Source organism: Diadema antillarum, unplaced genomic scaffold, assembly GCF_040938485.1.
Source record: "Diadema antillarum isolate AM-2024a unplaced genomic scaffold, OU_Dant_1.0 seq00000512_RagTag, whole genome shotgun sequence".
NCBI lineage: Eukaryota > Metazoa > Echinodermata > Echinoidea > Diadematoida > Diadematidae > Diadema > Diadema antillarum.
The window spans coordinates 931,797-947,224 of NW_027271466.1; the positions used below are offsets into that span (position 1 = coordinate 931,797).

General features: G+C 38.0%; 1 protein-coding gene across 1 annotated transcript; it reads left to right on the top strand.

The window, feature by feature from the left end:
- The first annotated feature begins 434 nt into the window (after positions 1 to 434).
- On the top strand, positions 435 to 13,066 carry LOC139734134 (RWD domain-containing protein 4-like). The gene is made up of 8 exons (XM_071644943.1): positions 435 to 458; positions 2,486 to 2,566; positions 3,722 to 3,831; positions 4,511 to 4,556; positions 6,160 to 6,264; positions 8,015 to 8,123; positions 9,501 to 9,553; positions 13,014 to 13,066. The coding sequence occupies exons 1-8, from the start codon at positions 435 to 437 to the stop codon at positions 13,047 to 13,049; spliced, it is 564 nt and encodes a 187-aa protein (XP_071501044.1). The 3' UTR covers positions 13,050 to 13,066.
- The last annotated feature ends 2,362 nt before the right edge of the window (positions 13,067 to 15,428 follow it).

Genomic DNA, 15,428 nt, shown 5'->3' on the forward strand with positions numbered 1-15,428 from the left:
TATCCCAGTTTTCACTATGGTCACACTGCTACCAAACAGAGCCCTTTAACCCTCTGCACGCCACATTACCTATCCACAGGTTTATGTGTGAAATTTGTGCACATTTGACTCATTGGCAAATGATAGGGCGCCTCATAAGATACACGAGGTGCTGCTGCAGCAGTGGGCATCTGCTCCGCGGCCTGCGGCCTCGCCTCTGATGACGACTTAGTTTGCAGGCACAAAACCCTTGTTGGTCTAAAGGAGTCTGCGCCAAGACTACTACATGGACCACTTTGGCACTGTCCCATAGGCACTGTGTTGTAGCTTCTCGATTCTCGTGGGGCAACTCAGCTGATGTGCACGCCGCGGTCCCCACCAACTCATGAAAAGGGCTGTTCGGTCTAACTGGGTATTCAGAAGAGTTTTTTGGGCCCCAGCCTACGAGATACAAAATGACTACAACAGAGGAGCAAGAGGTATGAAACATGGATATTTTTTTTATACCTGGTGAAACATTAATGTGAATGAAATGTTTTCCGTGTCGTTTTTTTTTTTGTTTGCGCTTAGTCCCACATATTGTATTTACCGTTACCACAGCGTTGCGTGAGTGATTTACGTTGCCGTTGACGTTGTGTCCTAAACTCCTGATCCTACTGTCCTAGGACCTATGATATAGTAGTAGTACCACCATGGGCAGTAGTGAATACGCACATATGTATGGGCAGCAAATGTCCCCAGTGCAGTTTTGTGGCAGCTTGAACTTAATTCAAATTCTGTAGTACAGTGTACATTCCTTAGCTTATTTACTTTTTTTGTGATTTCTGCTCGTGGACAAGTCAAGATTCATGTCAATCTGACTGACCGACCGTCTTTACACATTGACAATAAATTTACATGATGTTTATGATGTGTATTGTTCATATGTCGTGTATATACACAGACATGTATGAGATGGGAAAACCATGTAAATTTTATCTAATAAAAAATGTTGCACAGTATAGAACCATGCTACCTCGCACATTGACCGAAAGATCGGTCTGTATCTGTCCGTCGGGGAATGTTCCGCGGAGACTGCGTCTGGCTTCACGGATCCCCTCCGTATACAGACCGAAGTCAATGATTGCGGCTCCTGTGTGGAGCAGTCGCGCACAGATCAAACGTTACGATAAACCAAATTTCAGACAGCTTTTGTACATTCAAACAAGTATGACATGACATGACACATTATGCAGCAATATTTGGGATAAATTTCTCACATTGTGCAATCGAAATACTCACATAACCTCGGTTATAATGCAGAAATTTTATCGATATCGCAACATCGCCGTTCGCGAGCAGTAAGTCGCCATTTTGAATCTGTAACAATTGCTAAGCCAATCACATGCGAGGTACGTGTTTTAGTAAAACAAACACGTAGAAACTACCTCGCATGTGATTGGCTAATAGATTCATAGTGTATGTTTCTGCAGTTTGAATGTGACGACGCGACAGGCTGTGTTTTACGTTGAAAATTCTCCTAAAATGTTGGATTATTCATTAATCTGGTGAGTGTAACGTATTCTTGAAAAAATAAATTCACCATACAAGCTTAAATTTGCCGACCTAGGGCCGTGAATTAGATGCAATCGAGAAGGGTGAGGTACCTCACCCAATTTTCCATAGAGACAGTGGTTAAGAACATCCACACAGCAATGGGTACTGCAACCTTCCGTCTGTCTACGGAGGACAGCGTTAATGGCAAAATATAAAAGAGTCCTCCGGACAGACGGATCTTTCTGTCTACCTCGCACAGTGCTTTGTGTGTAATTGTAGGCCTCCTCCCCCTTTGCTAATTGTTGCCACATTTAACAGTTTCCCTAGTATGACCAAGCATTGTGGGACCGGACAGGTTGTGGGACTGGATGCGTATTGTAAGTGCGTCTGTAATGAAAATGACGCACCCAGGAATTCTCAAGCCGTTTTCAGAGTATGTTGTCTAGTATATGAGGAGTCTATATCAAGTCTTTGAGGTAAAGAAGGGTGCATATTCTATGTAAAATAGGTAAGTTTTCACACGCGAACTTAAGACGTTAAGTGTCCGGAAACACAACCCCCCATCATACCTGTAAATTTACTCTTTGTGCTCGAGGTAGGTTCTATAAAATATCTAGCATATGAAGTAGAACTAACGATGTTAGCTTAGAAGAAAGGGTCCTATTAAATGGTAGAATTACCAGCATCTTTTCGCTTTGAGGCCAAGGTTTGTTTTGATGCTTTTAAGGGAGTTCTTTTTGTTGTGTATTAACCAAGAATAGTGTCTGTATAGACAAAAGGTCACATTGTCCATTTCTTTAGACCCCCTAACTTATCCCAGAAGTTTTAGATGAATGTACCCTCTCTTGAGACTTGCTGTGCCATTATGCTGAATACTAAAAGCCATCTGTCACTTTTATATAAGATGCAGTCAAAACTTATATGCCCACTTTCTTATTTGTTTCTTTTTCTTGCATTTGGTCATTTACAGGAAGAGAGAGAAGTGCTTCTGTCAATCTATGATGGTGATGATTGTTTCAAGGCACTTGATGAGAAAACCTACCAATACAAAGTAAGTTTGGGGCAATGCTTCCTTTTTCCTCATCCCCCCCCCCTCCCCCCCCCCCCATCACACACACACACACACACACACACACAGATATGATACATATTATATGTTTGACTAAAATAGACCTCTTATTAAGTGACATTAACTGACTTTGATCATAATAATCATGATAATTTATGTAGAAGTGGATATTTTTGTGTGAGTCAGATGAATTTTGCATGTCTTCAATTCTGCGGAATCAAGATATTATAAAGTGACGGTACATTTATATAATAAGCACAGATATTCACACATGTGCATTTGTGCAACACATTTCATGCAACCAGAAACAAGCACAAAACTTTCCACTTTAACAGTAGTGCAGAATAATGTAGAAGACTCTCTATTTACTTTACAAAAACTTTCCATAAATACATGTATCCACACACACACACACAAAATAAGGTTTGCAAGGATTTTACAAATCGCTTAGTGTCTGTCTCATCCCTAAGTCTGTGGCAACTTCTTCCACAAAATAGGCACTGCAACGGCAAAAGAACAATTTCCATATATGACCACTTTTGTAACTTTTGTTCCCTTTTCTTTTCACATCAAAAGCAAGAGACATTTTGTTTTTATTGTTTGGCCTGTTGACTATGAGGAGCTTTCTGCACTTTATGTTCTCCTTCATATGGACAAGTTAGTGTAAAATAGCTCATTTTGAATTGAAATAGTTTTATATAATTTATTTCCATTTTGTCTTGCTCTAAACTGAGGTAAAGGTTTCATGTAATTGTGATATATATATATACATACATAATAGTGACAGATGCCATACATTGTAGCCAACAATTAAAGATACACGTTGTGTAGGAGGCACCATTTTTAGATGGTTAGATTTTTCATGAGAATGTCAAGGGACTCACATTGTTGTAGATTTTTCTCCTAACCCGTTGACGACGGACTGATTTTGCTACAACATGCCTTTCCCATAGACCTCTGCCCGAGTATACTTGGGACTTGTCCTCAATAGGGTAAAAAATCAAATCAGCGAATTGAAGGAAAAGTCTTATCTACTTCTACATTCAAAGCTCAGCATGTGAAGAGAAGAGATGGGCAAGTTGGAATGCAAGCATTCATTTCATGAATATGTACTTACATTTTGTCTGTGTTTTGTAGATAGGAGATGCTGGTGACAATAAGTCCTTCCTTCTGGAGATCTCCTGGGGTGAAGACTACCCCTCCTCATGCCCCAAGATCAGCTTGGATGCCTTCTTCAACAACCACATGTAAGTCTTGCAGCTTGAAGCCCCTGATTACTATGTGGATCATGTTGTAGGATGATACTCCTCTACATTCAAGTCACTTGCTTGTACAGTAGCTGCTTGGGATTGAGTGTAAAATGTTCCAACTGCATTGTTAGCAGCACATCCTATCTCTTTAGCAGTTAATGTAGCTCATAGATGAGTAGAGGTCATGGTATTTGCTGTCTCTTCTATTGATGAATTGAAAATGTACCCAATACACACACACTCTTTAGCAACAACAATGAATCTACTAATTTCTATGACTTTCCTTTCTGAGTCTTACTATTCAACATCAAAAGAGATAAAATTTGCCACACTCACTGGTGAATAAGTAATGCCTTAGCGTTCTTCTGCACAAATCATTGATAGTGGCTACATGGAATGTGTTGACTGTTTGGTCATTCTCTATAATCTTGCAAGCATTCTAATCTACAATGCATTACAGTAAGTCAGTGTTTTGCTTATTTTAATCCAGACTTCTATAGCTGCCAGACATCGGCATGGCGTTACTCCTCACACTAACCAGTGACTCTCTTATGTGTTTGTGCCGCGTGAAGTGAAAGCTCAAGGGGCTAACCATCATTTAAATGTAGGTGGGCATTTCTACAAAAAGGTACATTTCGTGGATGTCACTTTATTTTCCGTTTCCATTGGTTTGCAGATCACAACACATTAAAGACAACATAATATCAAGGATAGGAAAGGAGGTAGGTATTACTCTCACATTTCTGTTTCTTCTGTAGTCTGTTCTGATGAAGATGTATAGTTGATGGATTGCACATTAATGTTGCATTCTGAACAGACAGAATCTGCATGTCTATGTCCTGTATTGATTTAGGCTCTGCATGTTTATTCAGTCTTGTATGCTATACATGTAATACATACAAAATAAAACAAAGCACAGGTAGCCTGGTAAATCATCTGTTGCCAACAGTGATTTTATGGTCCTTCCAGATATTTAGGTAGATACTCTCATAAGTATATTTTTGTCATATTCATGACAAATAGACTAGTTTGCATCATACTTTCATATTACAATCTATCTTACTCTGGGCCCTGTTACACACAAGTTGAGATCAAACCTAAGTCAGGAAATCAAAATTAGTCCCTTAATACTCAATTTTGATTGGCTGATGCCTGACTTATGTTTGATTTTCTGACTTACGTTTGATTCCATCTTTTCTTATGCAATAGGGCCCTGGTGTGACAAAAACATACCAAGGCTGTACACTGTGAAAATACCTTGGCATTTATGGAAGCAAATTAGCAGTGAGGGCCATCAGATACGATAGGTTACTACTAGACTTTGCTGTCATCGTGTTTGTGTATCCTGCTTTAAGTCGTTCATGACTTTACCTTCAATCTCTCTGATATGAGTACCACATTTTACAAAAAAACAATGATGCCATTTTTTATCAATTTGATCAGTTAGTTTGTTAAAGGGACTGTACAGTACTAGTTGAGATGGGGATTCAGGTTTATACCATTCCTAAGTGAGATAAGGAGAAACTTCATATGAAATATGAAAAAGCATGTAATTTTAAGGAGGATTCACCGTTTATTTCATGAAAATTGGTTTTCAAATGGCTGAGATATCCCAAAAAGTGATAATAATAAAAGGCAACAGGCCACGCATTTTATTAGGATCTTTTTGTTTCACCTTGTTTTTGGATATCTCAGCCATTTCAAAACCAATTTTCATCAAATAAACTTTTGATACCCATTAGAAGTGCATGCTCTTTGACATCTCATAGAGTGGTTTCTGAATATCTTGCAAAGCGTTAAAAGCTAAATCCTCATCTCAACCAGAACTGTACACACCCTTTAATGTCAATATTTGAAAAAGAAGAGAAAACAAACAAATAACATACATACATGTCTAGAGGAGTATGCATACAATTGAGAATCACTTTTAATGTTTGTTGCTATAATGATAACAGTAATGATACATACAATTTTTATGGTGCCATTTTCCATTCTGATTAAACGCTCAAGGTGCTTTTTACACTGAAGCAAAAAGAAAAAAAAAACAAGAAGAAATGAATGTCTGTCTTCAAAATGCACTGTTAAACAAGTAGGACTTTAGGTTGCTCCCCAAAGACCTATAAAATAAGTTTGATAAGAAGATCAACTTCAAATATGTTTTTGTTTACATTAGGTATCTGGTCTGTTCAGTAAAACTGCCCTGAGGAGCTAAATGAAGTTTGTTTGTTTTGTTTGTTTGTTTCCTCATTTTGCTTGATTTCCTATCATTAACAATTATTGTACTATGTGTATCATCATTCCCCCCCCCCCCCCCCATGAGTTTAGGCAGAGCAATGGCTGGATAGTGGGATGACCTTCACCCTCTTTGAGTTCGCCAAGGAGAATGCGGAGGAGTTCATGTCAGCCCAGGAGGAGGCCAGTCCCATCGATGTGAGATGAACACTATTTTTGCTTATTTGTCTCCATGAAAGACAGCGTGAGATATTTGTCATAGTGTGCGTTCAAGCACTCAAAAGCAAACCAAAGCAAACCAAACAAAAGCAAACCATAGAGTACTGTGCCAGATATAGAGCGTTCAAGTGCTGTGTGGAGGAAGCGTACATTTACCTCATGAGTTTAATATTTTTAGAGAGGGTCACACATTTTGAAGCAACAGGGCCATTCACAATACTTACAGATGTCCAGAACAAAGAGAACAAATTCTTTGCATCATGACGTATCATGCACATATTACACGCATTCTTCATATGCCAACTTCTGGTACGGTTTTGGTATGCTTTTGGAGCACTTCGGAAAGTGGTCCGCATTTGGCTCATTACAATTCAGTATGTTACTCTTTATGAGCATTCGAGCACTCCTCTGGCGTGGGTACTATATGGTTCGATATGCTTTAGGAGAGTGCTCGAATGCACCCCTTGTTTGATGACACAACATTCACCAATTTCTCACAGTGTGGTATATTTCAATGAGCTCCTGTAAATTTTACTAATACTCTAGAAATGCAAACGCATGTAGGATGGTATAAAATGTCCTTGATTTATATGGTCTAGAAGCAGTGGTTGTGCCCAGTGCTTGTATACGTCCTCATTTTATCTGTTCCCTCACTGCCGGTCCGGTCCTGAGATAGCTTGCACATTGAAGCCTTTAAAGGGCTTCCGTAGTTGTCACATAAAATATTCTCAAACACACACAACATAACATTCTGTACTCACAATTTTTATCATACAGATGTCAAGGATGTGAGAGTTCAGAGTTTAATCTTATTTCAGACTTTTTTACTCTGCCCCAAACCTACTGTTTAGACTTTCTGCAGTACAAATGCATTCAACTGTTCACAGCTTTTAGGCACTTGAGACTTTTTTTTTCATAAGTTTCAGACTCACACCCCTGAGATGTTGAAAACAGGGGAAAAAAAGAAAAGAAAAGAAAACAACACTGTATAATTTTTGATAAGTTTTCAAGATGTTAGGAAAAAGTGATGATAAGCAATCCAAGTTAGGAAAGTAACTGGAACACATTTTGTATTTTCACTCTTTGGTCCTTCATTACTTACTTAGGAATTCATTATACTCATAAACTTGAACTTAGTTATAGACTACTTTAGTATATTTTAATCTTATTTCTGTTGCTGATACAGTAGTTAAAGGGGACCTCTGGATGATTTTCAGACTTTTACCTTTGAACAACAATAAATTAGTTAAATAGAGTACAAAGTTTCAGAATTTATAGTGATTGAGATGGGGAATGAGAATGTTTTCAAAATTCATAACAATTTGCAATGAACAAGGATGATGACATAGCAGCCTCACCATAAGAATGCATGAGTTGGGGCTTTAGGAAGCAGAACAAAAGAAGAAGGCATGCATAGATTCCTCACAGGTGAACTTGTTGAGCAAGCGGTATTGTAATGAATTACACTGCTACATTTCTGAAATATGTGAGGCTCTGATGTTATCAACACTGTTCAATGTAATTTGTTTAAGATTTTCAGTTTATTGATTTCTCTGCTCAAGGGCCACAATAAATTCCACGAATCTATACATAGAGCTGTCGATTTATGTACTACATGACGTGAAATTATGAAAATCGTCTGGAACGCCATTTTAAGTATTATTTTACTTTCACTCTCCATCATGATCCAATTTTTCATTTCTTTTTTTTTTCTCAGACTGAAGGAGAGAAAGATGAGAAAGAAGACGTGGTGCAGTCAACCCAGCAGACGGCTAAACCAAAGGAAAAGAAGGAACAGTTGACCAAAGCACAGAAGAGAAAGCTAGCTGACCGAACAAGTAAGAGAATACTGCATTTCTGTTGCCTTCTGGTGAATGCTTTATCAAAATAGCATCCAAGAGGCAAGCCAATGGGGTAGAGTTCCTTCCAGTTTAATAGAAGCAAAACACTCTGTGCATCTGACAGCACACTGAAATGGAGACCCCACGTTTTATGAGAGGGTCACCCATGTCGGAGATCCCGTTAGACTTCCTGGCGAGGAGCATGGTGAAACTTGGGGATGTTGCCTGTCTCACTCGCTCACCCTGGAATAGGTATGAAGGATGCAAATTCCTTGAGATTCAACCCACATATCTACATCATAAGAGGGTCAATAAACAGCATCAGGTTTATTGTGCTATGAAAATGAATGAAAGACTGAAAGAGCGACTGATCAAATGAATGGGGGGGGGGGGGGGAAGGAAGCTGGAGAGGGGAAGCAGGCTCTATCCTTGCACCCCTTCTATGATAATACTCTCTCAACCACTTCAAGTAGTTCTCCACAGAGATAATGTTATCCATCTTTTGCCACTTGGCCTTCCTGCAAATCAGTTTCAATTTTTTTTTTTTTTGCTTTTAACTATTTCTTCAACCAATCTGTGTTTTCTCACATACTACACAAAATGCTGCCTTAGGGGGAAAGTATATTTTGATACTCATGCAGGAGAACTGGAAATTAATTGTTAACGTAGTAATATCGTGACATTGAATGATTTTTTTTTTAAAAATCTTGGATGTATATTATGTAACACCATGTAACACTTCTTTTACATGAAAACAGTTGCAACAAAGTCCAGATTCCTCTTTTCCTTTTCCTGAATAATGACGCCAAGAATACCCTCCAGAAGTCAAGAAGCAAATGCTCATTGTTTGGTTCATTTTTAAACAAAGTCGTATTGGTCTCGTCCTTCCTTTTTGATAAGTCTGTAATGTCAAGTGCATGCTAATGAATGATCTTTCCCTTGTTCTATATACCAGTAGGTTGACTTCAACTTTCTAGCCTGAGATTTCACTTGCATCACATGAATCGCACCTCCAGCATCTCGTAGAAATACCGACATCCATTCTAACATAATGGACTAAAGAGCCAAAATGACAAAAATGTCACACACATTAAAATGCAGTTCTTTTGGGGTTTTTTGTAGATTAGCTAACCTGATAAATATCTTGCCTTTCAGAAACAATGAATGACAGAGCATGTAAATAGTAGACTGCATTGATCAGACAAGTTATAGTGTTTGGAAATAATATGTGCTTGTCACTCTAGTCATTCCTGCTTGTGAATTGATTTACATATTGGAAGGTCATATAAAACAGCAATCTATTTTCTATTCTTTTCTTCCTATTCTTCTTCTTCTTCTTTTTTTTAAAAATGTTATGTTTTGAACCGCCATAAGATTACAAGGGAGAGAGACCTCGTGGCTGGGACTGGGTGGATGTGATCAAACATGTAAGTTGACAATTTTGTTCTCATGTTTATGTTGATGTCACCGTCAAAGGACTTAAAGGACAATTACATGTCATATACATGCAGATTGAGTGAATGCAGCAATATTAGTAGGGTGCATCAGTGAAAGTTTGACAAAAAAAAAAACCTTTCCCTCAACTCGCTACTGATGTATGTTAAGGGTAACATTATTCCCTCTGCCTTCTGAAAGAGGCAAGTCATCGAGCTCTTTTATTATGCGAGAAGAGTGAAAATATGTTGAATTTGCTTTGTAATTTCTTGATATAGTTCTACGCATGTGACATCACAAACTGCAGTAGTCTTCTAATCCAGCGATGGCGGCACTGAAACTTCAAAAATTCATAACTTTAGAATGGATGGGCTGATTTTCCTCAACCTTTCACTGATGTGTTCTACTATTAATAGTGCTGCATCCTCTCAATTCTTGTGTACATGAAGGTGAACTTGTCCTTTACGCAGGTTAAATATTTGACTCTTTTTCTTCTTCTTCCTTTTTTTTTTTTTTTTTAATGGTGTTGGTGGGTTTACAGTCCCTTTTCTTTTTCCAGTATCTTTGATATTGACCAGTGGCAGATCAAGAGGGGGGCGCACAGGGTGCACGCCCCCTCCTTATTTGTGGTAAAAACAAAAGAAATAAAAAGGGAAAAAAAGGGGAGGTGCCCCCGTTTAATTTTGCAGAGGCACCTCCCCTTTATGGAATTCCTGGATCTGCCCCAGTTGACTATATTGAAATATCAATACATGTTATTTCATAAAGCATGAAGGTTAATGAAGATTGTGTGTTTTCTTTGTTTTTGGCAGAGTTGTGCCATCTTTCATAATGATGTTAGCTCCATTGGCAAATGTTATAGATATACAATGTGGGCATGTTTGATCACAAAACAATGAATTAATGATCCCATTTGCAAGTGAAGTCAGTGCAAAGCAATGGTTATACATATTTTCTGGCTTCTGTAAAAGAAAAAATAAATATATTTTTCTCCTGAAATATATGAAACAGTGATATTCTGCTTCGAGATGTTTTTTTTTTTTCTCTCTCTCCCTCTCTTTTATCATTAACTTCCTCGTGTGGCAAAGCTAAGCTTTTGATGTTACAGATAGGGAGAGCTGTCTGCCATAATTCACCAACTTGCCCTTTAAAGGACAAGTTCACCTTCATAGACATATGGCTTGAGTGAATGCAGCAATATTGGTAGAACATATCAGTGAGAGTTTGAGGAAAATCCGACAATCTGTTCAAAAGTTATGAAATTTTAAAGTTTCTGCTCAGTCACGGCTGGATGAGAAGACTACTGTAGCTTGTGATGTCACATGTGTACAACGATATAATAAAAGAATTTAAAAAATTCAACATATTTTCACTTTTCTCGCATAACAAAAGAACACTCGACCTCTCTCTTTCAGAAGGCAAGGGGAATGATATTATCCTTAACATACATCAGTAACAAGTCCAAGAAATGTGCACTTTATTCAAAAAGTAAAGTTTTGTGAAATTCTCTTTTTATTTTCCTTATATCGTTGTACACATATGACATCACACACTGTAGTAGTCTTCTCGTCCAGCAGTGATTGCGCAGATATTTTAAAAATTCATAACTTTTGAACGGATTATCGGATTTTCCCCAAACTTTCACTGATGTGTTCTACACATATTGTTGCATTCACTCAATCCACATGTATATGAAGGTGAACTTGTCCTTTAAATTCAGACACACACCAAGCCTGTATCTGACACTGCCAAACAACCTCCCCCTTGTAATAACAACCAGTCTCAATGCCTGCATCAATCAATAAAGATGCTGTGGTCTTCCGCATCCTCCTCCATCGCTGTGATGACCCAATTATGTTTGCATGACCTTGTGGACCGGTGTCTCTTGTCATTCCACAAATATAGACTCAGGGAGAACCATGATATTATTATTGTGTGCTGTACGCAAAGAATCAAGCGTTATGTTGTGAGTCCCGCCTGTTGCCTCTCTTTATTTCTTTTTTTTTCTTCCCCACTAAAAAAATTCGGAAGGGAACATGTGTAGTCGTACATTCCAGTTCAGTCCAATGGGTGATTCTACTCCACCTTGTGTGATTCTTGTTATACTTATGTTATCTTAAAGGGGATGGCTAGTAACTGATCAGTGGGAATCAGTGGGAATGCTGGGAGATGATTGTTCCAATCCTTGTGGGATTCATTTAAGAGTACATTATATACTGTATCTATTGTTGTGTGAAAATTATTTGCTTCAGAATGGTCTCATATTCAAGTATTAAATGTGCAGTTCAATGTTTCCAGGTTAGCATGTCTGTACAGTGACAGGGCGATCGTTAAATGAATCCCACAAGAATTGGAACAATCACCCCCAGCATTCCCACTGATTTCCACTGATTTCCACTGATCAGTTACTAGCCATCCCCTTTTTAAAGTCATGGAGTGTTTAGAGCAGACACTGATAATGAACAAGTAAAAGAGGAATATCACCAGCAGACATGATACTCTGTAGATTTCAATCTGATTTCCTATTTTTCTTTTCTTCTCAAGTCTCTACACATTTTGCTCTTTCCATGTGTAAAAATCACCTGATAATTTTGATATCCTGTTTAATAATAAAAACAACCTCAATGTCATCCCTGATTACCAGATCTGTGTGATGTACACGGTGGTATATAGTCAGTTCTTAATGTCACAACTTGTAAACACCTATCATGCATCAGAGTGGACTAGGCCTCTCGAGGCTGAGAAATCTGCTCAATGCACAGAGCTGGATTGTCCTGAAGATGCAACCCCAGAACAAAAAAAGAATGAAAAATCAGTTGGGTTGATCATTTCACTGACACCGGACCTGGGACCCCTCATGAAAAATAAAACAAATACAAGCCAAAAAGATACAGAAACCCGCATGTAGATGACGTCAGTGTTCGGCACACGAATTGAATGCAAAAAACAAAACAAAACAAAACAAAAACCTTGACAACATCAACAACCACAACAACAACTCTGCTACTTTACAAGAAAACTGTGTGTGGTGTCATAAACATTTATGATTATCATGAAAGGCAATTTGTCCTTCAGTTCAGGTGTGACACATGCACACACACACACGCTCACTGAATAATGCACATTTGTTCTTAAATTTGTCAGTGTGTATTGACCACCATAAAATGCTACAAAGCATCAGTATATAGAAGTTGTAAATGAGGAACTGAGTTGCTGTATAAGCCCCCCCCCCCCCCCCCCCCCCCCCCGCCACTGTCTGTGTAGCTATGACAAATGTTGATTGCTTCATGAGGGATATCTGTATCTATCATGCATTTCTACATGCATCTTCAGAATTGTCGGATGTGATATTCATATGTCTTCCATTATACAGTGATTTTTATTTTTTTTTTTTATTTGTGCATATGAATTAATGCCCCCCCCCCCCCCCAACCTCTTGATTTTTTGCCGCAGTTAAGTAAGACTGGTCCATCCAAGCCTGATAGTTGACAATGAGTGCAACTCATTCAAGCTTCATCAACTCAACCAAAGGAAACTGTCCATGAAAGTTGTGCAGGAAGTGCTGAATTGCAAATGGATAACATACTTCATGTAGGACTCATCTGTGTGTCGGCATCAAATGTGGTCAGAAGTGGAAGTTTTTGTTGTGCTGCCCTCTTGTGATGGAAGTTTGCATTTGTGAAACTCCTGGGATTAAGCATAATACACATGTAACTCAGGAGATAGCATCTGCAAGCAGGAAATACAGGCCTGGATCACCCATTTTGTACACCCTCCAGATGTCGTCTGCATACAGTTTGAAAGTTGATGCGAAACACCAATTATGTCTGAGGAGCCGGATTTGTAAGCTTGTAAGCCAGATTAAATCGGGATGTTACAGGATTATGCAGTGTCGTCACACATTTCAATTGGCTCTCTTCAGGATCCTGCTTGTTGTAAACAGTGACCAGAACTATTGCAGCTTTTAGTTGAGAGACTCTTATGACCATGAAAGGTTTTCCGCTTTAATGGGTGAATGTCAATCTCTTTGTATTTGCACTTGCTTCACAAAGCCATATTTAGTCCAGTGGAACCTACTGCAGTACCTATCAGCTGTTGAATGCCTGTCTATTAATGGTACATTGCTAACATTTAATTTTCCATTCTACTATCATCATTTTTGAACTGCACTACAAACTAAATTCACCAAATGAAGTACAGTACAAAGAAGAACACTGTAATGTGAAAATGATAGCTAGCGATCTACTTTACATTCAGTGCTAATCTTATCTTTAAAGTAATTGTACAGAGAAAATACATTGTAGATGTCACTACATCAGGTTTTATACTAAGGGTTCTACAAATTTCAATTGCACCAATGCATATGACTTGTTGCTGGTCGGAACTTTCAAGAAAATAAAAAGAAATTGCTTGAATGATAGACGGAAAAGAGTATTTGAAATGATCCATGTTGTAGTTAAAGATATTAATGCTATATTAGGCAAACAAATTGCGTTGCTATCATGGTAAATATGAAATAATTGTATAGTTTGTCCTACTGTAAAAGCATTAAATGGTAATGATACAGATTTCACTTTACCAGGCATTTAAACTTATTTCAAGATGAAGTGACAAGAAAGCAGAGATTCTTATTCAATCTGTGGAAAACTGTGAAAAAGCCCAAGATAACACAACCTTTGGCCTATGTTTTAAATGTTGATATCTCCCCTTCCTGGCACGTGCGGTTTACCTCACATTTCTTTTACTCTCTTGCTGGCATGCTACAAGTAAAAGTTTTACCATTGCCATACTTCCTATCTGCGATTAGGTATGAAAATGTTTCTGTGACTTTCATTTGTTCTAAAATGAAAACGTACCTGTCGTAAGTCAATGTTTCCATTAAATGACAGTTTTGCCTATGAGAGCAATTACATGGCATGAAAACCTGTTTCTGATCTCGTTCTAATTTTGGACATTGATGTGTTCTTCGATTTAAACCAAGACAGACTGAAAGAGACTGGGAGATTGGCAACAGTCCCCTAGCTTTTCATAAGAGTGATCCCACACAACACTACATGGCTTTTATAAGGGATGATTGCACATGGGAATCAACATTCAAGGACGAACAAATGAATGAATGAATGAATGAAAGTTTGTACTCATTCAGTACAGCGGATGATTTGTCACATACAATGTATAATTTTCTCACATACGTATGTCTAAGCTTACATCCTGTTGAAATTTGTTGCTGTAATAATCCATAGGATTGATTAGAGGAGACTTTGCCCCAAATATACCTTGTAATATGTGGATTCAGTGAATACAAAAAATATTTGTAATTTACTTGAAGTACACATCCGTGAAATTTGATGAAAATTGGGCAGTCTGTCTATCAATTTTGAATTTTAAAGTTTTGCTTAGATTTACAATTTATGATGTCACAGTAGGGCAATGATATGAAGAGACATCAAAGAAAATTCATCATATGTATATATTGTTCTAGCCTGATAAAAGAGCACTTGACTTGCCTCTTTCAGAAGGCATGGGAATGATATCACACACTAAGTCTGAAATAGTCGAAGTAATACTGGGTGTGTATTTTTCATAAAATGAAATTTTGTGGAATTCTCTTTATATTTTCTTTATATTGCCCTAGGTTTATGTTACATTTCTTTCATTCTTTCTTTCTTTTAAGTCTACTTTATCAGCAGTGATGGCTCATGGACATGGACATAAGCAAAACTTTGAAACTTTGTAACTATGGAATGGATTGTCTGATATTTCCTCAAACTTTATTCATGTGTATTACATTGTACTTAGATAACAATAGATCACTGCATCCACATGTATATTTCAGGTGAATTCCTTGAATGACTTCCCAGCTGAGCA

Coding starts and splice junctions, on each gene's coding strand:
- LOC139734134 (XM_071644943.1), top strand. CDS start 435: ATGACTACAACAGAGGAGCAAGAG. Junction 459..2,485: donor CTACAACAGAGGAGCAAGAG/GTATGAAACATG, acceptor GGTCATTTACAG/GAAGAGAGAGAAGTGCTTCT. Junction 9,554..13,013: donor GGGTGGATGTGATCAAACAT/GTAAGTTGACAA, acceptor TTTTTGCCGCAG/TTAAGTAAGACTGGTCCATC.